This window comes from Mastacembelus armatus, chromosome 5, assembly GCF_900324485.2.
Source record: "Mastacembelus armatus chromosome 5, fMasArm1.2, whole genome shotgun sequence".
NCBI lineage: Eukaryota > Metazoa > Chordata > Actinopteri > Synbranchiformes > Mastacembelidae > Mastacembelus > Mastacembelus armatus.
In genome coordinates, this window is record NC_046637.1 from 11,612,544 (window position 1) to 11,639,900 (window position 27,357).

At 38.8% G+C, this 27,357-nt stretch overlaps 3 protein-coding genes across 5 annotated transcripts in view; 1 reads left to right on the forward strand and 2 right to left on the reverse strand.

Moving 5' to 3' along the window:
• Positions 1 to 316: 316 nt before the first annotated feature.
• On the forward strand, positions 317 to 10,320 carry edem1 (ER degradation enhancer, mannosidase alpha-like 1). The gene is made up of 12 exons (XM_026307592.1): positions 317 to 925; positions 2,597 to 2,669; positions 3,300 to 3,403; positions 3,690 to 3,861; positions 4,140 to 4,323; positions 4,502 to 4,676; positions 6,549 to 6,669; positions 6,753 to 6,923; positions 7,012 to 7,085; positions 7,182 to 7,278; positions 7,400 to 7,585; positions 7,700 to 10,320. Exons 1-12 carry the CDS (start codon positions 456 to 458, stop codon positions 7,787 to 7,789), a joined length of 1,917 nt encoding a protein of 638 aa, XP_026163377.1. The 5' UTR covers positions 317 to 455; the 3' UTR covers positions 7,790 to 10,320.
• A 1,294-nt stretch (positions 10,321 to 11,614) lies between these two features.
• Positions 11,615 to 14,115, reverse strand: gnat1 (guanine nucleotide binding protein (G protein), alpha transducing activity polypeptide 1). The gene is made up of 8 exons (XM_026305980.1): positions 14,010 to 14,115; positions 13,138 to 13,180; positions 12,906 to 13,047; positions 12,611 to 12,768; positions 12,398 to 12,526; positions 12,151 to 12,280; positions 11,897 to 12,050; positions 11,615 to 11,805 (listed from the first exon to the last, which is right to left on the reverse strand). Exons 1-8 carry the CDS (start codon positions 14,113 to 14,115, stop codon positions 11,615 to 11,617), a joined length of 1,053 nt encoding a protein of 350 aa, XP_026161765.1.
• Positions 14,116 to 15,960: 1,845 nt separating this feature from the next.
• sema3fa (sema domain, immunoglobulin domain (Ig), short basic domain, secreted, (semaphorin) 3Fa) overlaps positions 15,961 to 27,357 on the reverse strand; it is a 44,336-nt gene continuing 32,939 nt past the window's right edge. For all 3 annotated transcript variants that reach the window (XM_026305977.1, XM_026305979.1, XM_026305976.1), the window contains 11 exons: positions 26,522 to 26,661; positions 25,223 to 25,337; positions 21,049 to 21,118; positions 20,108 to 20,252; positions 19,701 to 19,923; positions 19,380 to 19,468; positions 19,202 to 19,243; positions 18,863 to 19,020; positions 18,662 to 18,729; positions 18,363 to 18,496; positions 15,961 to 18,262 (listed from right to left, as the gene is read on the reverse strand). In XM_026305977.1, coding sequence (XP_026161762.1) covers positions 17,837 to 18,262; positions 18,363 to 18,496; positions 18,662 to 18,729; positions 18,863 to 19,020; positions 19,202 to 19,243; positions 19,380 to 19,468; positions 19,701 to 19,923; positions 20,108 to 20,252; positions 21,049 to 21,118; positions 25,223 to 25,337; positions 26,522 to 26,661 — 1,610 coding nt within the window. In that variant the 3' untranslated portion in view covers positions 15,961 to 17,836. The remainder of the gene's footprint in view (positions 18,263 to 18,362; positions 18,497 to 18,661; positions 18,730 to 18,862; positions 19,021 to 19,201; positions 19,244 to 19,379; positions 19,469 to 19,700; positions 19,924 to 20,107; positions 20,253 to 21,048; positions 21,119 to 25,222; positions 25,338 to 26,521; positions 26,662 to 27,357) is intronic.

The following is a 27,357-nucleotide window of genomic DNA, read 5'->3' on the forward strand; positions in this document are numbered from 1 at the left end:
TTGTCATTAATGGATTACACCTGATTATTCTATCTTAGGTAAATTATTTATTAAGCATAAATAAGTAATATAATAAAATATCTCCATACTCGCTTCCCCTTGATATTTAACCAAATGAGGACCTGTGAGTGTTTCGGTTTTGTGGCTGTTTTCTATTGGCACAGCAGTTAAATGAAGACGTATCAAGAATGCCACGAAACGCAACCAGGAGATTGACAGCTCTCCAGCCAATCACTGGACGATTCCGCCTATTTTTAAATGACGAGTAAAGAGAAGAGCCAATCACACCTCGGGACCTGGGAGGGGCTGGTTTGTTGACAGGAAGTGTGTGAGACTGGATCACTACAACCTCTCGGTGTTTGTAGTTTCTTACAAACAGAAGAATTCACCTTCGTTCACCCCTTCGTAGGTGTGTGGACTTAAATTATGCGTTTTACGATCGTTCCGGGGCAAAGATGCAATGGAGGTCGATAGTAGTTGGTCTGGTCGTATTGAGACTGTCCCTCAGCTGTGTGCTGTGGCTAGCCTTCGGACTGGGACCTAACGTTAGCTGGGGGTTCAATTTCCCTCTCGGTTTCAATTTGCACAAACTGGACTTGTTGTTCAGAGAGGAAAAGGTGACCGAACAGAAGAGTAACTCATGGTCTCAGAGAATACCCGGTCACAGCCACGAGAAGACAGCGAGCACCTGTTCAAGAGTGGGAGAGGAGTCACCCAAGAGGTCCTACCTGAGCTTCTTCGATGGCAACAAGGACGAGTACGTCCGGAGATACAGCTCCTTCCCAGACACGCTGAAAGCGAAAATGAAGGACATGGCCAAAGAAATGTTTTATTTCGGATACGACAATTATATGAAATATGCCTTTCCGGAGGACGAGCTGAACCCCATTGACTGTGAAGGGAGGGGACCAGACGTGCTAAACCCGTGAGTCATTTAAAGCTGCTATGATAGACAGCTGTTACACTGCTGGACAGTCATCAGGCACAGCCTAACTGTCTCCTGCAGACTGTGCTATTTGCATGTAGTTTGTAATCAAATTAGCATGTCATGTAACCCTGCTGCTCATTACTGAGCAGGTTTAGAACTCAGGCATGGTTTGCATTGTGCAGCACATCCAATCCCAGGATCCAGGTGCCAATAACAGGGGCGTGATGGGGTTTCAGAGGATTTCTGTCACATTAATCAACTGTTTAATTTCAGCATTCCTTTATGTCTTTGAAATCAGGATAGTGAGGATATGTAACCTAATGACAGTAGAAGGAAACATTAGGGCTACAACTACATGTCAGTTCAAAAGAAAAAAGAGTGATACATAATGAAAATATTCATTAGCTGCAGGTGTAAACTGATTTCCTGGCTAATCAACTAATTAGTAATCATCCATCCATCCATCCATTATATACACCCCCCTATTCCTATTTAGGGTCACAGGGATCTGCTGGAGCCTATCCCAGCTCTCTTTGGGTGAAAGGCAGGGGTACACCCCTGGACAGGTCACCAGTCCATCACAGGGCCACATATAGAGACAGACAACCACAAACACTCACACTCACTCCTATGGGCTATTTAGAATCACCAATCAAGCTGACATACATGTTTTTGGATTGACCCAGAGAAAACCCACACAAGCACGGGGAGAACATGCAAAGTCCACACAGAAAGGCCCCTGCTGGGTTTCTAACCAGGAACCTTTGTGCTATGAGGCAATGGTGCTGTCCCAATTAGTAATCAGTTTCTTAAAAATGTCTCAAAAGAGAGAAAAGGTTGTCCATAATTACTGTCAAAGTACAGCAAGTACAAGTGTCACTTCACCCAATTCAATTTGAATGCTCTACTGAAACCAGTCTTTCAGTTTCTGTGTTTACCATATGGAAGTAAAATACACAGACATTTGGTCATGTTTTCTTTGTGCTGCAAAAGTGTGTCAGGTATGCTTCAACATTATCACTGATTTATGTGTGAAAACCTCCTCTACAATAGGCCATTTAATAAGTTTTACTCTTCTTACTAATGTCACTCTTTCAGGTTCTTGTCTAGTGTTCTCACCTTTGTTCACAAAGTAATACTAGTATTAAAGGCAGCCATTGGGTGTAGAAAAGACACAAAACAAAAAACAGAATTTTACCTATCATAGAAAAGAGAATCTTTTTATTTTAACAAATCTTTTTACACTAATTACAGATAAACATGTTTTCTACTCAGCCTAAGTTATATCTAGCCCGTACTGAAGTTTTAGGATGTCTGTCTTTGTGATCTCTGCTGTCACCAAAATACAATGGGATGTGACTATATTTTGTTTGTGGTGCTGAGATCATTAAAAAATAATACTGGAAATATTTTCTATGCCTGACAGTGACACCAGAAGTTGATGAATGCTGTTTTTTTTTTTTTTTTTTTTTTTTTTTTTTTTAATTACAAGATGATTCAAGAAGGAATCATCCAGTTAGGAAGAAAAAAATGAATAAAAAATAAATTTCACATGCTTTTTAATCTGGCATTTATGTCATTCTGTCAATTCCAATTGCTAAGATAAGATTTTACATTCACATCTAAATACACCAATTTGTTTGGTCTGTTTTACTATTTTCATTACAGGTCGAACATCAACATAAATGACGTCTTGGGGAACTACTCCCTTACATTGATTGACACCTTAGACACGTTATTGGTAAGTTACACAGTCAGTTACAGTTACAATGTCAGTTTTCCTTTCTTGTGGCTGTTAAAGAGACAAAGTTGGATGGCATGGATATTGGTTCTGTGCATGATTGATTATAGTAGCTTACTTACTGATAGGTACTGGCACCTTACACATATTGTTATAACTTCAAACATGAGAATAGGAATGAGCTTAATTTTTGTATAGCAGGAAAAGGTTTTTCTATGATCTTGACATCACCTGTTCTACAAAAAGCAGTGGTTTGCACTAAATTCAGTAGCACAGAAGCCACAATGGTTAACATTTAACTGAAATGGAGTCAGGTGGAGCAGTGTTTCTAAACTGCTTGTAGGTATGAGTCTAAAAAGGATAGTCCAATGTCTCATTTCCTCATGCTTGTCTCCAGCATTGACAATATTCTTCAACAACATAAGCAAATGACATTTGTTTTTCTACACATGAAACATCTTGTATGAAAATGTAACTGGATGGGTCATATTACTAGAAGGATCTTCTTTAAAAGAGTTGCCATGCATAATAATCAAATGTAATTTAACTAAAATAACTTGAAGCTATAATTTTGCAACCAAAGAAGCTTGTTGATGTACTGTGGTTGTAAAATGTGTTTTTTCTCTACAGGTGATCGGCAATGTAACAGAGTTCCAGAGGGCCGTCAAGCTGGTTATAGATACTGTATCTTTTGACAAGGACTCAACTGTGCAAGTTTTTGAGGCAAACATCAGGTACAAATGTGGCTGCTGTTTACATTATAATGCATGAGTGGAAACTAACCAGCTGGCTGTTGATACAGAAACTCTTCAGACTAAATTCTGAAGCGTATCAACAATAGTTCAGATGAGTGGAATATTTAATATCCCACACTTTTGTAAAACTCAAAAAGGAGTCAATTAATTTGACATGTGATTTTCAATATATCACGATATTGAGACGATATTATATACATGATATTAATAGATCAGAAAAAATCCGATCTATTACCTCAGTGTAACATGTCGTCTTTCTTTGAAGGATCTTGGGAAGCCTTATCTCAGCTCACATACTGCTGACTGACCCCAAACATCCATTTGGCAACGTGGTCTTTGAAGGTTACGATGATGAGCTGCTTCACTTGGCTCATGACTTGGCTGTCCGCTTACTGCCGGCCTTTGAGAACACCAGTACAGGGATTCCTTATCCCAGGGTGAGTGACACTGTTGTGGAGACAATTAGAGGGACATTTTATAAAGTACCTGTTAATATACATACAAGCTGTTCAGTTATAGTGCTACCTTCTGTAGTTTTAGTGTGAGTGAAACCAGATGTCCTCTTACAGACTGATAACTGAAATCTAGATTATGCAGATGTCAGAAATATTTATAGTATATTTATAGAGCTGCTATTCTATTTAGATTTTTACTTATATAAATTCTGAATATATATAATAACCAGCAGCGCTACTGATTTGTATCTTAAATTTAGGTGAACCTGAAGAGTGGGGTTCCTCCTGATAGCATCAATGAGACTTGTACTGCAGGAGCTGGGTCACTACTGGTGGAGTTTGGGATTTTAAGTCGCTTGATTGGTGATTCCACATTTGAGTGGGTTGCCAGACGAGCAGTCAGAGCTCTGTGGAACCTGAGGAGCAACGAAACTGGTTTGTTAGGTATGTGCCATTGTGTACCATGGTTCTTAGAAACAACTTTCTTCCTGGAATTCTTTTTTTAACTTTCTTGTTTTCTCTGTTCTCCTTTTCTTTATTTGAGATGATTTTCTTTCATTGTGCAAAATACTAAAATGTAAATACATATTATCTGCCAACTTTCTGTGATTTCTCTCCTTAGGGAATGTAATTAATATCCAAACAGGGCAGTGGGTTGGCAAGCAGAGTGGTCTTGGAGCTGGTATGGACTCCTTCTATGAGTATTTGCTCAAATCATACATCCTTTTTGGTGAAAAAGAGGACTACAGGATGTTCCAAGCTGCTTATGAGAGCATACAGAACCACCTGAGGAGAGGGTGAGTCCCACATTTGAGCAAGAGTAACTGGATGTGTGTTGGCAGCATTAGGGAGCTTTACATGAAGTTGTGGTTTACTGTGTGTAAATGACTCTCGGTTTAAGACTGGCCAAAGAAAGAGGAATAAAAACTGCTAACAGTTTTCTAATATTATTGTTTTTTGAAGGATATGGAAAGCTAAATGTGCCATACCTGTTGTGTTTTTCCTCTAAGGCCAATTTAGACTACGCGTAGTTGATGCACACCTAGGCTGCAAGGGGCTTTATGGATAAGCTTGGGTTGCTGATGGGTGCAGATTCCTGTTGAGAGCTTGGAGAAGGCAGACGAAGCATTCACATTACAAAATGGAATAGCTAGAGGAGAGACATGTGGATGAAGTGAAGAAATATAAGCATTTATTACTCGCCCAGTATTCTTCTTGTTTCACTGCTTGGCAGGGAAATTGTCTTCTTTGCCAATTTCCATTTCCAGCCTTCTTCTGTGTTTTCTGTAGTTTGTTGTTTGAGCACCTTCTAGCCATAACGTTGACATTCACACCAACATAAATCCAATAGCTATGCAACCTTCCCCAAATGAGAGACGCGTATGTTCCCATGCCTGCAGTGCCACAGAATTCTAACATCTTTAGACAACCACATATCATACCATTTATTCAGGTTTAGCTGTGGCTGATCAACAGCAGAAAAATGTGGTTCTTCTGTATGTGAATACATTTCCATCCAAAAGTACTGGAACAGGTGAGGCTAATTTTTTTTTATTTTTGCTGTTGTTTGAAAACATTTGGGTTTGACATCAAAAGAAGACATAAGACTTAAGAGATCAACAATTCATCTTTTATTTCCAGGTATTTACATTTTGATCTGACACACAACTTAGAAGATTTCACCTTTTTTATGAACCCACTAATTTTTCATGTGACCAAAAGTACTGGAACATGTGACTGACAGATGTGTCCTATTACATTGACTATGCAAATAATAAATAGATCTGAATGTCTGCACTCAGTTTTAGATTTGGATTGTGCCTGTGCACACTGCATTTATAGTTAGAGGTGTGAACGACATGAAAACCACAGAGCTGTCTATGGGTGGAAAAACAAGCAATTGTGAAGCTGAAAGAAGATGGAAAATCAATCAGAGTCATTGCACAAACATTGGCCATAGCCAGTACAACCATTTAGAATGTCCTGCAGACAAAAGAAACTACTGTAAAAGTAACAGACTTCGAATGGGTGATTGGGAGATCCTTCGTCATGCAGCAAGGTAATGATCCAAAACACAGTGTCAAAACAACAAAGGAGTTCATCGGGGGCAAGAAGTGGAAGGTTTTAGATTGGCCAAGTTAATCTCCAGATTTAAACCTTATAGAGCATGAATTTTCCCTGACAAAGAGGAGACTTAGGTAATAACCACCCAAAACAAACAACTGAAAGAGAAAGCTTGGAAAACATCACAAAAGAAGAATGCAAAAGTTTGTTGATGTCAGTGGGTCACAGGCTTCATGAAGTTATTGCAAGCAAAGGATTTGCAACTAAATATCATATTATATGAATATATATACATATAATATATGTCTTATTCACTTTAATCTGTTTTAAGACTATCTGTTCCAATACCTTTTCTCACCTAAAAATTTGGTGTTATGTTACAAATAAGGCAATCTTCTAAATTGTGTATCAGATCCAGATGTAAATACCTGGAAATAAAAGCTAAAATGTCGATCTCTTGGCTGATATTAATCTTTTGATGTCAAACCCAAATGTTTTCAGTCTACAGTAAAATAATGGAATTGGCCTCACTGTTCCAATACTTTTGAAAGATGAAAGATGTTAAAAGGCAAGCATCCTCAACTTTCTCTGTTTCTCTTTTTCAGGCGAGAGTCTTGTAATGAAGGAGAGGGTGACCCACCTCTCTATGTTAATGTGAACATGTTCAGTGGTGAGATAATGAACACCTGGATTGACTCCCTTCAGGCCTTCTTTCCTGGGCTGCAGGTTAGATTATGCACTTTCAGCTGTTAGAGCTCGTATGTGTGTGGTGCTCAACTAAAAGTAGATGTTACCACTGTGTGTTCTAGGTGCTGAATGGTGATGTAGATAATGCAATTTGCCTGCATGCCTTCTACTATGCCATCTGGAAGCGGTTTGGGGCTTTGCCAGAGAGATACAACTGGCAGCTGCAGGCTCCTGATGTGCTGTTCTATCCCTTAAGACCAGAGCTTGTGGAATCAACCTATCTACTGTACCAGGTAACAATACTGACAGCATTGCTGGTGGTTGGTGGTTGTTGTGTACACCATTTACTCAAGAGGTAAATGCTTTCTTCACTTTCCACAGGCGACCAAAAATCCTTTCTACTTGCATGTTGGAATGGATATCCTTCAGAGCCTTGAGAAACATGCCAAAGTCCGGTGTGGATCTGATTATAATACCGTATATAACTTTTTGGAGATTCACAGTGCTTTGACGTGTCTACTTTGAGCTGAGCTGAACTGTGTTATTTGCAGATGTGGTTATGCCACTCTCCACCATGTCGTGGACAAGTCCAAAGAGGATCGCATGGAAAGTTTCTTCCTCAGTGAGACCTGCAAATACCTTTACCTGGTTTGTTATTTCAATTTTCTTTACGTCTCTAATGTGTTGTCACAATAAAATTCTGACTCACTATTGAATAATTTCTCTCCATACAGCTATGAAAATGAAAAAAAATGTTCTTGCATTGCAGCTGTTTGATGAGGATAACCCACTTCACAAATCTGATAACAAGTACATCTTCACTACAGAGGGCCATGTTGTGCCTATAGACAAACGCTTCAGGGAAAAACAATGGAATGACTTGTTTCCATGTGAGAATGGAGCACTGGTAGAAAGACAGATGAACAACCAGCCACCACCTAGAAATATCAGCAATGTAAGGCCATCATCCTTGCCCAACACCATCTCACTGCTCACAATTTTCTGTCAGATGTAACTAATCATAATTGGATAAAAATGTCTGTTTTCTTCCTTACCTCACCTTCTACAGTGTAACAAGATACCAGAGGAGCGACGGTACACTCTGCCATTAAAGAGTGTCTACATGAGGCAGATTGATCACATGGTGGGACTTTTCTGAATAAGAGGATGAATGTGGTGACATTGACATTAGCAGAACTTCAGTACACCTGCTCAGGTGAGGATGCAGTGAGGTTAGAAGAGATAAAGTAAAGGAGACCTGAGAAAGCAGTTTGATTACTTGCTGTATTAACTACAGTGTGTTTTTGCTCTCTGGTGAGTGAGCATGCAGTGAACAACAAACTTTTTTTTTCCCTGGAAAAATGAGGAGCAATGCATGATTACATTTTGGCTGGTAAAGAATTGACTTTTTGTAAGTGGTTTTAGAATAACATGGGTGCTTTTGTGAGCATAAAAATGTCTAGGTGTTTGTGTGTGTGTATGTGTATGTGCATCTTAAAATTACAGCTGAGCTGTGAATCATAACATTGTGTTTAAGGGAACAGTGCCATCTAGCCACACATATAAAATGTATAGCCTATAAAAACTCACCTCTAAAACAGGACGATTAGTGCCTCTTTGCAGTTGATTCACTTGACTTAATCAGTGCTTTCACCTAAGGGCTGAACATTTATAGATAATGGCAGGTGATTACTTATGCACATTCTGTAAAACCTTTGCTTCTGCTTCTTGTAAGGTTGTAACATCTTTTAGATTGTGCTTGTAGGAACTTTGTTTTATCTTCTTTGGTAGGTCTGAGAAGGAATGTTGAAGGAGTTATCACATCTCTCTCACTACACAATTTGCCTTTTCTCCATTAACAGGGTTAGCCATATTGCAACAATTTTAGAAAGGCTTCTGTTTTGTTTTGCACATTTGTCAAGTAATACCAAGCCAAATCTAATTTTTTTTTAATCCAGGGAATAACAGACAAAATAAACCCAGACTGCTTAATGCCAGTTAACTGTCAACACATTTGTGATAATGCTGAAGAAAACTGAAGCGTTCATCTCTCAGGCTTTTAGTTACTCAGTGTTTTACAGAGGGTGAACAGATATGCCGTGAGAGTATGTGAGAGAGACTCACGATGACTCTTGCTGTTTTAAAGTGCCTTCAATTCTTCTTGGTGTTTCTGGATGCTGTACAGTGCATATTAGTTGTGGATAACACTGTCAAGTATTTTTTTGAGGCCACTGTTGATATTGCACAACAGGTGTCATTCCATGTGTGTACAGTTTTACACTGACCAGGACACAGACGTGACAAAACAAGCCATAAATTGTATTTTTTTGTGGAAATGTTTATTTTTCATAATTTTTCTGTCAAACATATTGAGTACACAGACTCTCCTGAACAGTTTCTCATTTAACTGGTTAAGAGAAGATGGTATGTTTCTTTTTCTGTGTCTCTTTCACGTAATTGCACATCGTACCTATCAATTGTCATATGGTGAGAACTCAGGGTTTAAAGTACAAACAAAAATCAATGAATGCTTTTATAAAAAAATAAATAAAACTTTTTTGAATTATTGTTGCCTACAATGTCTTAGGATAGCCTTAAGTATTTATATTTCAAATGTTACAATTTGTTTGTCTGATGTTGAAAAATAACTGCACTGAACTAAAGTACAGTTGTACTGTGAAAATTCATTCATGGTCTAGAAACCCAGAAAAGTAAATGTTGTCTCCTTAACTATGATGTTTGATTCATTTACAGCTGAGCTGAGGCATATTTTAATGAACTTCACGCTCTATGGCTCAATTGCATCACTACATTGGTATTTTCTTTAGCAGTGGGAGACAGCTGTTTAAACAGATACACATTTTCAGATAGACTGATATCACCCCAACCACTTTGTGGGAACATTTTGCAAACATTTTGAGAAGATGCTTTTTCCAAGACCGATATCACTTGATATCAATCTGGAAGCTGTTCCAGAAAAGCGGTTTGATGAGCACTTCTTGCTCATAGATTGCACATGGCAGCAACGTCATGCTTCACAAATGTGTGTTGCTGAAAAATTGATGAGTTTCAAAGTCCTGCAGGGTTCTCACATACTTATTCACATACTTACAGTCTGAACTGTGGTGATAGTTTCGATTTGTAAAATATCAAAATTTATTGAAGAAGATATTATTTCGTATTGCAGATCACAGATTAGATGTTGAATTGATGAATTGGGTCCCTGCAAGCTACTGCCAGCAGTAATCAGTTATCTTAGCATGACTAAAAATGGGAGAAATGGCTAATCTGGCTTAATTCTAAAGCAACAAAAACTGCAGCACACCTTACAGTAATCTCACTTATTAACCTAACTTGGTTGTTTATTCTGTACAAAAACAATAAATATAAAAATGAATGGTAGTTTTACAGGGGGATTCTGTATACTGGACTATTTCTTGTTCAGGCAACAATTAAATGACATACATCATGTTAATTTGTGAGCTTAAGAAGTGCTGTCACTCATTTCCAGTCTTTGTTCTAAGCCTAGATAAGAAAACTGCTGGCAATAGAGTGGCTTTGTATGTAATGTAGAGACATGGAAGTAGTATCAGTCTTTCCATGCATCTCTCAGTATTTCCCAAAATGTCAAACTTTTCTTTTAATCTGTATAAACTAAAGAAATTAATAAAGAACAGATGATGAACAAGACATTGCTGTGTTGCTTTTTATTTGTGAAAAATGAAAAAGTATTCTACAGAAGCTTCAACAGGTTTTGTCAAGGTTTACAATTTAGTGTACAATTGCTGTACAGCAGAGTTGGCTCTATTCCCTAGCTTCAGATAATATTTTAGGAGGATTTTTTTAGTTCAAGTATAACACATCTACTTCTCAATAGTGTTATAGATCAACATCACCACATTTCATGAATTGTCCAGTACAAATCTACTATATACAATGCCCTTTTTAACTATTGCAAAAAAAATTACATTTCTAACATTTCCCTCAAAAATTCAGTTTGTTGCTTGAATTTTGTCTCAAATTGCTCTGTAGAGTTTCTGTACATAAAAGCCCTTTCTAGTTCTTTTGAAATCTCAGTGCATTTGCAAGTGGTGAGGCTAGTGTGTTTGTTTTTTGGCTGCATACAGACCAGTCACTGGAGCATACAGACAAAGTATTAGCCTGACATTTAATCACTTTAGGACAGGTGAAGAAAAATCACTTGATGCTGTCAGAAGCTTTTGATGTCTTAACTACAGATTGCATAGCCCTCCAAAGACAAGTTCAACAGAATCAAGAGAAACGTTAGCTTGATTAAAAATAATCTCTTCTGAAATCTGCACAGGGATACCTGACTTAAAGGTGCAATGTGCAAAATGTGAAGGATTTAGTGACATCTAGTGGTATTCTCAGCACACCTTATAATCCCCACAAACATCCCTTCCCCACCTGCCCCACACACACACACACACACTTCCAGGTACGAGAGAGGATGCAGTAACCATCAATTTGAAACTAAATGTGAAATCTAGAGCCAGTGTTTGGTTTGTTCCTTCAGGGCTACTGTGTAAAACATGGCTACCTCCATGAAGGGGACCCGCTCCCTAAGAAGATTTAAAAGGCTCATTCTAAGATGAAATAGTAGTCTCTGGTGATTACACAATAATGACAACATATTTATGAATGCTTTCCATTTATGCTAATAGACCCCTCTAAATATTACACATTGAACCTTTAAGAGTTGACTTCTGGCCTCATTGGACCCAAAGTTTTTGATCAAAGTTACAACACAACAAAATTTACATTCACCTATTTCACAGTGGCAATTTTAGGGGACAGTTTCTCATCTTGGGTCCTCAGTTTGAATTGAAGAGACAGAGCAACAACAGCACCCTGCAAAATAAAATATATTTACACTGGTTAATGGGTCCAGGAGTTAGTCTGAATTATCATTTCAATACTGTGTAAACTTTACTTACCTTCATTGCTTACCTCAGCATGACTCTTAGAAGAGACCACAATCTTTCAGGTTTTCTTTGATGATGATATCAGTTACGGCATCAAACACAAACTTGACATTTTCTGTGTCTGTGGCGCAGGTCATGTGAGAGTAGATTTCCTTGACATCTCTGCGCAAGTTCAGGTCCAGGAACTGTAATTTGATGTAGTTACCAGCATCCTCATAAGTATTGGGTCCTTAATGAAAAGACACCAAAACAAAATTACATATTTGATTGATTGTCATGGCCTTAAGACACTATACAGTTTATGTAGGTGGCGAGCTTACCATCGTATTCAGGGAAGCACATGCTGAGATGAGCTTTCTTGATCTTCTCGACGAACACATCTTTCTTGTTGAGGAAGAGTACAATGGAGGTGGTGGCGAAGTAACGGTGGTTGCAGATACTGTTGAACAAGTGCAGACTTTCGTGCATGCGATTCTAAAAGAAAAACTTTATTTATTTATTCCCTTAAGTCCCAATGAAGAGCTTTTATACACATAGTATAGCATATCAATTGTGTTCGTAACTTTTAGCATACCACTTCATCATCCTCCACAAGCACCATGTCGTAGGCGCTCAAAGCAGCAATGAAGATGATACAGGTCACACCTTCGAAACAATGAATCCATTTCTTCCTCTCTGACCTCTGACCACCCACATCAAACATTCTGCAAAAAAACAGTAGCATACTATCTTCCTGATTTGTCTTTATGATAAATGAACTAAGCTGTAGCCCTGCTAATGAATTTTTGGTCCTTTTCATCTGAGAAACAGCACTGATTGACCTGAAATTGAGATCTTTGAAGGAAAACTGGGTCTCAATGATACCAGTGGTCTTCACTCTCGATCGCAGCACATCCTGCTCAGTGGGCACGTAGCCTGGTTGGATCAGTCTCTCCAAGTCATTCAGGTAGCTGAGGGAAAACACAATTAATTTGAGAGCTAACACTAATATGACACTGTAAACATTTTTTATCTTAGCTTGGATAACTTCTTACTATCCAGCAGAGTCGTTGAGCTGGTACTCTGAGGCCCTATCAAAGCACGCCTGAATACCAGAGTCTTTCCACAGACGCAAAATTATGTCTGACAGCTCTTTAGGCATTGTGCCTTCCTCAATTGTGTCTGCAAGATGCATGAGTTTCCTGGCATCATCCTGTGGAGTAAATGTAGAAGGACCAGGTAAAAAAAAAAAAAAAAAAGACGTTACTGTATGTATAGCACAGTAGTGTGCGAGGAACCTGGAATCAATTTACAAAAAACATATGGAAGTGTTATCTTAGCTGTAGTTACCTGCTGATCAGAGTGACCATAGTTAATACTGAGTGTGGTCATGGCCTTCACAATGGCCATGATGGACTGCAATGTGTTGCTGTAGATGATGGTAATGAACTCCAGGCACTCTTCAAGTGAGTAACCATCTTTGTGGATAATTCTGTTGAGAAAATATTGTATTAGTATTGTGATTTACATTCAGTCGGAGAAGAAATGAGCAATTGCTTAGGTGGAAGGTCAAACATCTTACTTCATCTGTTTGACAATTGTGCTTTTGCCTGATTCTCCAGCACCTGCATAAAAAGAAAGAAAAAAACATATCAAATGTAGTTATTCATATAAAATAATTAAACTATGTGTTAATTTTCTGTTATTTTGGATAAGTTCTTCCTCATAACCTGCTTTAGGGTTGTTATTTATGTTTTAGATTTTAGTAAGTATGGCATGAGAATGATATTAACTGCAGGTAACCTAAAGGCATTTTGTACAGAGGATCCTAACAGGTCATAATAATTCTTAGTTCAGGTTTAATCTTGTTCAGAGTTGTCAGGTAAAGCAGAGTGATACAATATGTACTGCAAAAGCATTTTAGTGAAGACAATTTATGTGTCCCTAAAACTAATCTGAAACAGCAACCTCTGCTTTCTACAGGTCATTGTTAGTAGAGTATGTGTGTCCTTCAGTGTTTAAGCCCTTTGTGTTGTTTAAGGATTAACCAAGGGATTGAAAGTGTCTTAGCAATTCAGTGACACAGATTATTAAGCCTAGATCACTTTTTATGTAAATGCACCAGCACCTGATAAGGTATAACCATAACAATTTCATATCACTCATATTTTAGTCTGCAACTAAAATTGGTTTGGGTTTAGAAGGATGGTTAATCAAACTGATTATATCACTACAAGTAATAAGTATTGTATGCACTTTTATACCCAAGCGTTTAACAAGAGAAAGCAGCACTTACAGCAGGACAACTAGGTTAACTATGTTCTATATGTTGAAACAACAGTTACTCTCTATAGTCTACATGGCCTCATGTGGCCCTTAAATACATTTAACCACATGATGAAGTTTGCTGTTAATGCATTTGAGTCTCCACTGAGCAGTCTCGACTGTCTTTACCTAAAAGCAGCAGCTTGACAGTTCTTGCATCCTTGTCGGCATCCTCCTTCAACTTCTTCTCCAGCTCTCTGGAGCGTTTCTCCTCAGCGCTTGCTCCAGCCCCCATCTTACTTTTGCTGCCTTGGACCTCTCTGCTTAAAAACCAAGTGTCAGGAGAAATGGAAGCAGGTCCTACCAGAAGTGATCACCTACTATGTGACTGGTGCTGTCAGCTGTGCAGCTGAAGCATCAACTGCCTGCAGCAAACATTGAGAGAATGTTTGGGTATTTTCTGTTCTTAGGAAAGGATTTTGGGCATCTTCTGCCCACCTGACTGAGGATGGCCAATGGAGGACAAGGACAGGAGTGTTTTAGGGCAGAGTGAAAGGTGTGAGGAGGAGCAGACATACATCACTGAAGAAGTGAACTAACCCTCAGGGGGACTTTGCTGTGGTCAGCGGAAGATGAACATCGGCTCAAGTGCTTATCCCTCTATGCTGTCCTAGGTGCCTTTAAATAAGAAGCATGTCAAGTGCAGTTTGGTGTTTGTGCCCCATTTTTTTTTGCTTAATTGGGCACAGATTCATCCCAAATGAACACTACGTGGAAAGAATGAATGTAGCCTTGTTTTTGGTGTTTCGTGTCCTTTGGTGTTTGCAAGGGGAGGGTCAATATCTTTCCCCCCTCCTGCACATGATACAGCAAACACATCTAATGGAATAAATGAAATACACAGCCAGACCCTCACCTCCCAGTCCAAACATGAAGACATTTCTTATAGGAGTCTGCCGACTAAAGGGTGAGAGTGCTTAAAGAGCTTTGCAGTTTCACCTGACAGATCTCAGTGACCTCAATCTGAAGCTGGTTAAGGATCCTAATCTCCTCACTTTCAATTATGTGTGTACACGTATACACAATGTGTGTGTGTGTGTGGCTGGTAGTCTTGTGTGTGAGAGAAAGTGTGTGTGTGTGTGAGAGAAAGAGAGAGAGAGAGAGAGAATTGCAGGACATTTGCCATACAATATACTTATTGAATATATCTGTCCTACTGTACAGAGAACCTTTCTAAACAAAAGTGCTTTACAACATAAAGTTTATTACTTTAAAACTCTCTTTTAAGGACTGGACAGCCAGGCACTACTGTGAATGAAATCTGCTGCAGATCAGCAGAAGAGGAACATAACCAACCTGTACTGCCCATTTCATTCCAGTGCATTTATTTTCAGTTTGGGTGACCATCTGCCTCCACTGTTTGAGGTGAGTGGATAGAGGAGAGAGAAAACAACAAAAAACAGCATATTAGTAAGATAGAGCCCCAGGAACAGGGATACTTGCAGAAGGTACAGAGAGAGAGAGAGAGAGAGCAGAAAATACGGGAAAGAGAAGGCACAAAGTTAGTGTCATTCAGTGGTGGCATATAGGGAGGAGGAGAGGAGAGGAAAGGAGAAGGGAGGAGAGAAAAGGAGAGGAGAGGGGAAGTTAGAGGAGAAGGGAGAAGAAGGGAAGAAAGAAGATGAGAGAAAAGGAGAAGAGGGGAGCAGAGGAGAGAAGGATAGAAAGGGGAGCAGAGAGGGAGGTAGAGAAGAGAGAAATGAGCTCAGTGCATGATGGGGAGTCCCTTAGCAGCATAACTAAGGGATGACTCACAATCACCTGAGCCAGCCCTAACTATAAACTTTGTCAAAGAGGAAGGTTTTAAGTCTAGCCTTCAAAAGTACAGAGAGTGTCTCCCTCCTGACCCCAGTCTGGGAGCTGGTTCCACAGGAGAGGAGCTTGATAGCTAAAGGCTCTGCCTCCCAATCTTCTTTTCGAAACTCTGGGAACCACAAGTAGACCTGCTCTCTGAGAGAAAAGTGCTCTATTGGGATAATATGGTATTTTCAGATCTTTAAGGTGTGAAGGGACAGGTGTGGGAGCCACAGGGAGCTGATGATTATGCCCAGCAATGTCAAACAGAAGAGCAAATGTGTTATTATAAAATATAGAGCTTTAATTTATTAGTCAGCAACATTGATGAGGAAGAAAAGATTGATCGATTTTTTTACAAGTCATTACAATAACATTATCTGTGCATTATTTCATACATTACTTTATCTCAATGACCCAGAGCAGTCTGCCAAATAAAAGAAAACAAAATAGATGCACATGTTTGAAATATACAGAAATTTGTGAGAACAAGAGGGAAAGAGACAGACATACACCTGCACAGAGAGAGAGAGAGAGAGAGAGAGAGAGAGAGAGAGAGAGAGAGAGAGAGAGAGAGGGGGAAACTGGGGGTGGTATTTGGGTGGTGTTTAAAATCTCAATCTGACCTTTCTGTACTTTCAGTATTTCCCACCCACATCTTTCTTGCCCTGACATACTTCCAAATTCCCACAACGAGAAAGACATTCACTGACATCCACAGCAACATAGCATTTTAGACAAATACCATATACATATACTGTACATGCCATGCACAATAAAAAAGCCACCTTCTGAAGATCTTGGTGCATGTTTCTCTTCAGGATTAGTGGTAATCAGCATGTTAGTGGTTAAACTTTTTTCAGTACAAACAGTTTTATATGAAGTCTGTGGCACAGTTGATAGCAGGATGGCACTGCACTAGACTGACAAAAAAGTAGCTGTGAAAGCTCTGTTGTTCACCAGCTGATACAGTTAACATGGCACTAATGAACTGTCACTGTAATGTAATTGCTGTGTAGACTGGTTAGACTGGCCAAACACAATTTTCAACCAATAATTTCCCATGAAACTGGCAGGAATGCAAATTTTGGATTTACTGCATAATATGCCACAGGTACATGTGAAGTATTTACTGTTTATCAATATCACCAATTTGGCAACAGAAGGTCCTTTCAAATATTTTTTTTAATCACCAACTGTCACAAACTAACATATAGCTGCCTGCTGGAATTTCTTATCTCCAAAGAGAGAAAAGAGAAGGCAATGTTATATTTTCAGCTTTTGTGTCATCAAAAGACCCTTTACCCCAAAAACAGCTTATCACAAAGATCACGTTTGTTAAAGATACAACATTGAGATGTGATATTCACATATAAACAAAGCACACATTTTTTGGAAGAATTTCGGTGAGTGATGTAATGTCATTATTAGAGGCCAGGCTGGACCACATCGTACACACATGACTGTATGACTGTGACATGCTGTCACAGCTGCAGTCTTTGGGCATTTCTGTTACCCTTGAATGTCCCCTTAAATGCTATCATCTCTATGTTATCAGCTTGTATCTTGCAGTAAAAAAAAGGGTTTTAATATACATAGAGAGTTCTGGTGAAGACGTTTAGGGAGGTTCAAGAAGGTCAGTGACTTCCTGACTTCCAGCTTAGAAACTAAATACTGCCAGCAGTCAAATGATCCAACATGGTTGACAGTTTTTGAATACATGTTCATCAGTCCTTGTCCATGTGTGGATACTCCCAATGTCTTGGGTTACTGTTGCTGTTTCTCAACAACATCAAACGAAGATATTATCAACATAATAACATTATAATAAACAAATAACACTAACAATAATATTATAACAACAACATTTGCACAGATTTACCTATTCACAAAAAAACATGTCTTCTACATAGGTACAAAGAATTACTTTTTACAACCTACAATAAATATTGTGTATGTTTTTTTTTTTCCAACAGTTACATAAAAACAGTTTGATGCTGTTGCTTTTGGTTGCAGTGTCTGTGTTGTCCATTATGGTGATTAGACTTTTTTTTAATAGTTTGACTGGAGTCATTTCCCTAAACGAAGGGTTGCAGGGTTTAGGAGGTTGTGTGAAACAGGAGAGAGGGGTGGTTTAATGGGGTGTACATGCATCCAGCTCCTCATGTCTCAGCTGGAGTCGTTTGCTCATCATGATGCCGACGATTGCGAGGTTTCTTCTGTTCTTTCAGTTCCTTCAGGCTTTTAGTTTTGTCCCCAAGGCTGCCCTCTCCAAGCTGCCAGTAATCCTGGCAGTACTGGTTGATCAGACCCATCTCCGGCTGGCTCAGGATGTTCAACAGGTCCTTATACTGGCCAGCACTAGGAGTCCAGGCACTGGTCTGGAGTGGAGGGAGGGCTGGACTGCCTGTCTCCACCAACACGTTGTTGACTGTGCGGCTAGAGAGGACCACAAGCTGCAGTTTAACAAGTGTGTGTTTGAAGTTCTTCTCCGTAGATGTGCACTGGTAAATCCCGCCATCAGAGGACTGCAATGAGCGGATCAGAAGACCCTGGTCTGTTTTCAGGATGCGGCCTTCTGAGCGAATCTGAAATGAACAGAAAAGTGAAGAGGACAATTTAAAAAACTGAAACATTGAACATGTTTCAGTTTCAAAGACGTAACTATACAGTAAAGGCTTTTCTCACCTCTTTCCTCCTGTCACTGTTTTCCTTTTGCAGGTGCCACTTGAGAGACATATGAGGAGACCTGGCCTGGCACTCCAGAAATGTAGTGCTTCCCTCCACGCCATACTGAACTGTCTCCAGGGTGTTCTTGTTGGCTATAAAACATTATGTAAAAATATATATTTAATTGTTAAGAAAATATATACAATATGTGAGTTCGAGAGACAGACACAATATTCTTATTTCCATTTTAATGGCTGAATATGTGGTTCCTGAATTGTGTAGATGAAGTATGGTCTTAATACTAAGTTGGCACTCACCATTGGAGTTATAACCTCTGCACTGCCGGATTGGATTACCATATTTTACATCCTGCCGGCGACTACGTCTAGAAGGGTCAGATCAACATACAACATTTAAAAGCTTAACTTCAGCATACTGTAAAAACAGCACATGGAAAAGATAGTTCTAAAACAAATAATGTACCCATGCATGCCTGTCTACAATAACCTGATCCTCACCTCTTCTGTGAGGCAGAGTATCTGGAGCAGGATTTGCCATCCCAGGCACAGTATGGGTCTCTGGCCAGACAACAGTCAGCGCACGCCTCCCCGTACACATCACAACGATGGAGAGCCAGGTGGGTCACACCCAAGACTGACCCTACATACAGTTGTTGCTATAACGCAACACAGGCAGAGATCAGAATATAAAAACAGATATCAGGAGTCTTGAGCTACAGCTAATTTAACAAGATGTTTTATAATCCATAATTTCATCTAAGAAGTGACTGTTTTTTTAATATATTATTTGAACTATTTAGTGGACCTATTAATCTAAGTAGTTTCAGGGTAACTTACCCGTTTGGATGAAATCTTCATAGTGGTAATTGGTGTGGGAACCTGCAGCAATATAATTAAAACAACTTTAAATAAACAGGCAACTTATATTTACATTACCATTTTATTAACTCAGATATAATACACATACATGCAAAATGGAAGAGACACGGGTATAGAATAAGATGGAGAGACTGACCTTGAAGACCTCCACTTCCTCTAAGACCAGCTCCTCTGTCTGTAAGTCATCTCTGGGCAGGACAATCACTTTTTGGACTGTTCCCCGATCTGTCAAACACAAGAGAGAAGCAAGTTTATCTTCAGCCCTGTCGACTGAATTCATCATCATTTTTTAATATCTTATATCTAATGTTTAAGGCTGATCCTTTATTTGTGTGTGAACATCTCAGACAGAGCCAAAGCCCAAAAAAATTTGTATGAACATCAAGCTACACAGTAATTTTACTATTATTACTGGAGAATCATCACATAACATTAGTTAAGGCCATAGATCACCAACCTGTGCCCAGGAAGAGCACCTCGTAACTCCCATCAGCAGCTGCCACTTGGTCCACGGCAATTGTGGTGAACTCATAGTCTACATTAGTTCTGACCACCAGAGGGCGCTTGTGCACTGGGTATACAGCATTGTACATGGTGGGGTGGTTTCTCATGAAGTTGATAACCTCATCTGGGTAATCCTTTGTGGATTTCATGTTGGGGGTGAATGTTCCTCCAGGACACTATTTACAAAAAAGAGATCTAACTGTCAAACCTGGAATTTAGTGAATTCCTTCTGCAGGAAAAAAAAAAAAAAAAAAAAACATACATACATACATATTGTTCTTGTAAAAAGGTTGACAGATCATTTTGTTTATGTTGGGAGGAGGGATATATTCATAATTTTTTTTATTGTTTATAACTCACAGTGCCAGGTCGTGGATAGGGGATCTTCCCAGTGTACGCCACCCATTGGTAGTTAGGCCCTTCCTTGTGGGCAAAAGGCCCATTGAAGACCATACGGATGTCAGCCATGGAGTAGACACACACTGCCGAGCCTTTAAAGACAGAGCTGGAGGAGTACAGGAGAAAAAGAGTAAACACACAGAGACAGCAGCAAGTGGATATAGATTAACTCACTCCCTGAAATAATTACTGTAGGCCGTCTCTGCGGCTGGCAGAATCTACTTCCTTCCCACGTACTCAAGCAGGCTCTACAGTAATGCACTGAAACATTATGACGCACAAACACACTCTCTAACGGAATTAACTAGAGTCAAGTTGTCTGACACACTGACATACAAACACCCACGCACTGCAGAGAATCGCCAGAGCTCCGGCATCGGCTGCTGTGTGGTGGGTGTACTATGTTTGTAAGTCCTGTCATGGGTCTCTATCATTAGGGCCGCATGTGTTTTTATCAGCTGGGTTTAAAATGCACTTGATGCCTAGGGTTAGAATGGAAACAATGCCCGTATTTGTTTCTCAAACACATTAATCAAAACATGTTTGTTATAACTTGGTGCTTATCCGTCCCGGCCTGTGCGCAGCCAGAATCTCAGTTTACAGGTCTGTTTGCTTGGCTTGAATTTTAATGCTTGTGTTGAATGACAACTTGCTATCAAACCTGACCTATGAAGAACTACAGACTCAGTCAGTCTCTCAGAAAATTGAGACTCCCTCTAGGCTCCAGATTCACCATGTATGATGTCTTTGTAGCCTGAATCCATGGCCATATGCAACACAGAATTTGAATATCAGAGAGTGAACACTTTCAAGCTGAGTGAAAATGAATAAAAACTACAGGAGGAGCCCAAAATACACCTCCCCTCCAGCCTGCTTGAAAGTTTGAGAAAGCTGTCACTTACCCTGAAACTGAGAAGACTCCATAGATGACAGGATTCTTAGTGTCTTGAGTTGGCTGGATATACACATCCCCTAATAGATGAAAAGAGAATTTATAATAGTTAAAATCTATGAAAAGCAGTGGTGGTGGAAATAGCTACTTAAGTGAAGTTACACTGGTACACAGTTAAACATATTCCACTGAAAGATCTGCAAAAACACAAATAGAGCATATTAATGAAGAAAATGTATACACTAAGTATCTAAAATGAAAATATGAATTTAACAGAAAAAGGGCCCATATGACTTATACATCATAGTAATAGTTATATAGTATATAGTTATATATCATTGCTAGATTACTGATACAGCAATGCACATGTTAAACTGCTGTATTAGCAGTTAGGTAGTTTAGTGCTGTTAGACCCCTCCAAAGGGTCACAAGATAAAGCTGAGGGTTCATGAGATCATTCATGGGAAGGAAATAATAAATGCTCTCCTATAAAAATGCGTTTATTTTTGGGACTCTTCTCTAATCGTTGATTTTACTGAGGTTAAGAGGCAAAATCCCTTCCTGAAATATGCAAGAGGCCCCATCTAGGGGTCCACTAGTTCAATTCTCAACAACGCTTGTATTTTTGTATGTAAAATCTTAATCTTCAAACTAATTATATTTTTCTGATAAGTGTAGTGGAGTAAAAAGTACAATATAGTACAAAGTACAATATTTGCCTCAGAAATGCAGTGGAATTGAAGCATAGGAGATGAAAATGTAAATATCTTAAATTTATACTGTAAAGTACCTGAGTAAATATATACTAACAAGACAACCTTTCCACAGAAGCACAATACTTCTCGCATGATCAAGGGTCAGACAAAGAAAACACTGTATATTAAGTGTATCTGTGTTTCATATCATCCCTGGACTTAATTAGTTCCCAGATCCCACCTGGTTCCAACCCATAGTAATTGTAATTGTGACATGAGGAGACTTTTTGCTTCCAACAACGGGGGATAAGGAGAATTCCTTATGAATTGTGGTTACCAGATTCTCAGTAAGATCCTGGATCCAAAGTTTCCCAAAGCTGAAAATACAGTTTCTTAGTCTCTCCAGGGAATAAAAGTGAAACAGAGATCTCTGGTGAAACACAGCTATAATAGGAGCCATATGCATCTGATGACTGTAGGGGTTGAGGCAATTGTAAACCCTGCACATCCTCTGATGGCTTAATGAAAGAAAAGTGCAGGAAAAACAATAAGGAAGAAAATGAAATAAATTCAAAGCAGGTAGTTTGGGTAGAATAACACTTCATGCTCAGTTTGATAAGTCCATTTGTTGCTTTGTTTCAATGGGAAACTAATGAAAAAAGGTTAGAGAACATGTTTCAAATGGCCTTGAACAGTTATGACAACAGTTATTTATAGTCAGTTTTGACTATGAGAGGGAGTCCTATTCACTCCCTTGTAAGCTGAGGCCATTTTCATGGTTATTTCTGAAGCCAGACATTAATCTGACACACCACAGTAAGAATGTAAAGCCGCCCTCACCAGAGATTTATCATCTGTATCACCTGAAAGAAGTTAAGAAGTAGCATGTAAAACAACAGATTGCTAACCCACAAATATGCATATGCATATGCATTGATCTGATCCTTGTATCTTTAGTTTTATGTAGCATTTAAACATGAGGAAGCTTAAATTGCCATGGTTTGTATAAAAAACATCATTTCTGACTCTGCAAGATTGAAAAATCAACAAAACTGTTTTTGTCAGGATTTTTTTTTTTTTTTTTTTCAGAAAAAAAATGTTCTCACACGCCAAGGTATGAAAATGACAGGTAATGGCTGCACACTAAAGCAAAAATTAACTTCTGGCAAACAAAGTAGAAATTCATAACCCATCTGACGCCAGTTTGACAGACCTCCTGGCTACAGAGCAATGCAGTAAAAGAGAAAAGAAATAAATCTGCAGAGAACTGGAGCAAGTTGCAACTTTTGTTTCTGATGTGTCAGATGAGACAGTCTTTGTGCTGCTCTTAGCACCACATTAAAAGAAACATCCCTGATTGCTGTAAGAACACAAAGAATGGGCAAAATTAGGTGCTGTGAAAAGTCAAACAAAAGAAAAAAGCAAATGATGGGATAATTACTGGATAGAGGAATGACTGTCAAAAGATATGTTGTTCAAATGTCCACTTAGAATAATTACAGAGAAAGGAAAATATAAACAAAAAGCAATAAGAAAAAATAAAGAATGTAGGGATTTGTGAAATACAGTGACATAAAAAATAACTCGATGAGAAAAAACATTTCACTTCATAATTAAATTTCAGAAGAGGCAATATAACTTTATCACCCACACATTTATTCTCATTTTTGTCTGGCAGACATTTTCATCTCTCTTGCATGTTTCCCTCTGTCTTTAAATTCCTCCTCTCCCTGGGTGAAATGCTTTTTCCTCTGTTAGCCTCAGTTCAGCATCTGAATCTACTCCACTCTCTCCCCTGAGTCCTCATACAACCACTCTGATGCCTCTGCTGGGCTCCATTAGGACCAGCAGGACTGGAGACAGAATACATTTCCACCAGACTGTCTGTGGTTGTATGGCCGACCGCAGAGCTGTGGGATGTTACACTGCACCGCAGGACTCACAATGACCTCACCGCAAGTGCTCATCTGCATTGAGACAACAGCTGACCTGCTGTGCTGCACAAAGACAGCAACACTGACAGAAGAGTGCTCCTCTGTCACTGACACTGAGTGCTCTTAATGCATAACATTCAGTTCGCATAGCCCTGGCACAGTAGAAATGGGTTTGTACTATACATTTATCTCAAACATCTGTTTTGATGCACAATAGAGTGAATCATTTAATACCGTCACAAATTACAAAATTATGTTTTGCACAAAGAATATCTTTAACGGCACAAAATGTTCAACAGCTGTCAGAAATGTGCATTACACCACAGCTATGAATTGTACATACACATTGGTTAAAAAAGCTTTTTCACTCTGTGGCGTGAAATTTATTCTGTGGCACTAAAGGTGCATTTGTAAACTGTCTGTTTTGGGTCCATTTATTGAAAAGTTTTTAGTGTACTGATGTCTGTCATTGGGTCATTCAGTGCAGCTTCTTTCATCTTTACACCACCTCACACAGTACTTAATTATGTGAATTTATTGTATGCATAATTCTTTGTAAAATACTTTCCAGACAACCTGAAAATTCAGTTTTGAGTCTTGTCAGCTGGATTCAGGAAAGGTGACAAAGCTTAAAGTAAATATTAGCTTGCAGCTCAAAATGAAAAGTGTGAAATTTGAGTTTTATTCCTTATTTTACTACTGAAATTTTACTAAAAAAGAAGTGTAAAGTAGTCAAAGAGTTGCTGCTCACACCACCAGATATTACAATTTTAAGGATGCTACAAATCTCTCCTTAATCCTGTCGGTCATGTGAATGATAGACTGGCTGAGATGATCCATGTGTTGATGGTGCTTGAAAGTAGAAAAATCACTGTCTTACATTTAGGTGCAGTAACTTTTTCAGGATGACACCTACTGTGAAAGATCCATGTTAATGTTCAAAGGAATATACATGTCAAGATTAACATGTATGAGTCAATGATACCTTAATCTAAAGCTGCAGCTCCTCTGGGATTTTTCCAAGTATTCCTGTACTTGCTCTAAGCAGAGACATGCTAAATGCTGGTGTGTGTGTCTCTACAGTATGGTAAGCTTTTTGGCCACACATTGCAGCAAAATCTGAATAGATGTGGATTAACATCATGGTGAAAGAATGCAAAGCAAATGTGAAGAATGAACCTACAAATGAGAAAGTTGTTGATACTGAATCTGTCAACAAGACGTCCATCTGGAGACCCTTGTTTTGCATTGTCGTGGTTACACGGTCATGTAAGAATTCGCACTTTCTTTGTGCCAGATTTTCTGTCGGGTCACAGATGTATTCATTATGTACTAACTCTAAGCAGATGCATATACTTTGCCCTAGTTGTGGTCATAACATTAAGTATTTTAGATAGATGGGGAAAATTGCACTTCTTTTTCTCACAGTTTTAAACTGTTCCACCTTTTAGGTGATAAATGATAAATGGAGATGAAAGCAATCACCAGAGATGATCTTTAAAGGATCAGGGAGAGAGGGAGAATCTTATAGAAGGAAATAATAATTCAAACTCACTTAGTTCATCAAAGTGTGTCTCAATGCCGTCAGCTCCAGGGACTGAACAGATGAGTCGAGCCTTCAGAAACGTGCTCCACTTGTTTACCAGACAGCAGTGTCCACCGTCATCATTCTGTAAGGCCGAGACACACAGTAGTCAATCACTGACCTCAGCAGGAAGATCCCGTCCAATGTCTGACTAGCAACTATCCAAACTAACGCCAATGGGTATGTTATTTGGCCTGTATGAATAAAGTCCAGCTCTGTGTTTCAGCTTGGGCCATCTGTATGAGAGGTCAGCCAACATTTACTACTGAGGTAGAGATTCAAATCTTGGGAAAATGATTTATGGACTGAATCTTAACACAGTCCAAAGGATCAGCATTGGTGGAAGAAACATGTTGGTTCTATCTCTATTTAGTGTAATATCAAGCAGGGATGAATTTTGTTTTTAAAATTTGTTGTCACGTTTATCGATTCAGATACAGTTAGAAATGTTATATTTTGCTTTGATTATGCTAGTGACAAGCTCTAAAAATGGCAATGTCAATTGGTTGGTCCACCACTTTGGTCCAAACTGAAATATCTTAATATTTTTTGGACAGATTGACATGTGTGCAGACATTTATGGTCTCTCGGGGATAAAGTCATCTGATGTTAATGATCCTCAAAATTTTTGTCTTGCTGCACCTGCATGTTGACATTTATGGTTTAGAGTTTAAAATCTTGGCATCTGATGGACTGTTAATGATTAATGATTAGCCTTAGCCTACTTTCTATTTAGTGCCTAAATACAGCCTCACAGAACCACTGGGATGGCTCTTAGTCTTGTTTAGTATATTTCTGGTAAATTACATATCTTAAAGGATGCATCTTGCAAACACAAGAGTGTCTTAAGAGACATTTTTCTGTAGAGATGAATCATTTTAGACACTTATTTGTCCATTTATGGTAAAAAAAACAATGCACTGGAATACAGCACTCTGGCTTTGTATGCATGTTGTTGCATGTATACAGATGTAGACTAAAGTAAACTCTGTCACTCAAACATTTCGTCCAGAGGAATCAAAAGAACAGAATGTTCTTCTCAAACTTAGCTGTTAAGGCAAACAGCAAAGATTTAGTTTTTTGACTGGTTAATTGATGTGCATTACTCTTTCATGCTCAGCAATTACTGAGGAGACTCCTTTCTAGGCTTTTAAGAGACTATGAAACAGTCAACAGACACAACAGACTATAATTAACCATTATGGAGACATCCACTTTTTTTTCTGGTATTGACCAACATGAGGTTTTCTGAATGGTGTGATAACTCACCAGGCAAATCCGTCCTATCCTGGACTGGGTCATGGGACTCTGGCCCATTTCAGATGCTTTCTCGCGGAAGAAAAAGTAGAGCTTGTCATCATTTTTCTCAGCACTGTCTGGGATGAGGTGTGCATGGACAAATGTTGGATCTGTAGAAAGGAAAGAAAGAAAGACAGAGAGCATTACTAGTCTTGCAGCACATTGTTGTACACAGACTCATCCACAGGGAAGCCTATGAATGCTGAAGTCTGTTCAAATCCACAATTCATCAAGATGAAGGATCCTGCTGCTGAGGTTCAGCAGATTTCCAAAGAGTCTCTTTGGGATGCTAACTTTACCAGACTTTGACCAAAATATTAAACCATAAATTACAGCAATACAGCTTCACTAAAAAAAGTAATATTCATATCCATCTAATTAAAAATCAGATCAGCTCTGATATGATTCTTTGATGTGAATATAATATAAGAGGTGTAAATATTAAATAAGTCTGGTTTCACTGTAGCAACTTTTATCTTATTTTATTCAAAATTCAAAGGATAGGTTCACACAATTTTTCAATATTCCCTTGTCCATATTTACATAAGTTCATGCTGTTTAACTTAAGATAATATATGGTTTCAGTAGTCGAAGTTAGACAAAACAAGTTGACATCTTCCAAAATGAATCTTTTAATTTTAAAATTGTGTTTTCCTAGACAGTATTGCTTTGCGGTGCTGCAGTGAAGGGATATTAGCATAAACAAGAAACTTCTTAAGTTCTATTTTATAGGATATCTTTGTCTCTCAGGCCACAATCACAAACTTGACATGATGACAGTAAACATATCACAGTATGTATGACTG

Excerpts from the sequence above, each read along its gene's own strand:
- edem1 (XM_026307592.1), top strand. The coding sequence starts at position 456 with ATGCAATGGAGGTCGATAGTAGTTGGTCTGGTCGTATTGAGACTGTCC. Across the intron at positions 926-2,596 it reads GGACCAGACGTGCTAAACCC|GTCGAACATCAACATAAATG; the intron begins GTGAGTCATTTA and ends TTTTCATTACAG. Across the intron at positions 7,279-7,399 it reads CCTGCAAATACCTTTACCTG|CTGTTTGATGAGGATAACCC; the intron begins GTTTGTTATTTC and ends CTTGCATTGCAG.
- gnat1 (XM_026305980.1), bottom strand. The coding sequence starts at position 14,115 with ATGGGGGCTGGAGCAAGCGCTGAGGAGAAACGCTCCAGAGAGCTGGAG. Across the intron at positions 12,281-12,397 it reads TTCAAAGATCTCAATTTCAG|AATGTTTGATGTGGGTGGTC; the intron begins GTCAATCAGTGC and ends GTTTTTTTGCAG. Across the intron at positions 12,051-12,150 it reads TTGTGGAGGATGATGAAGTG|AATCGCATGCACGAAAGTCT; the intron begins GTATGCTAAAAG and ends TTTTTCTTTTAG.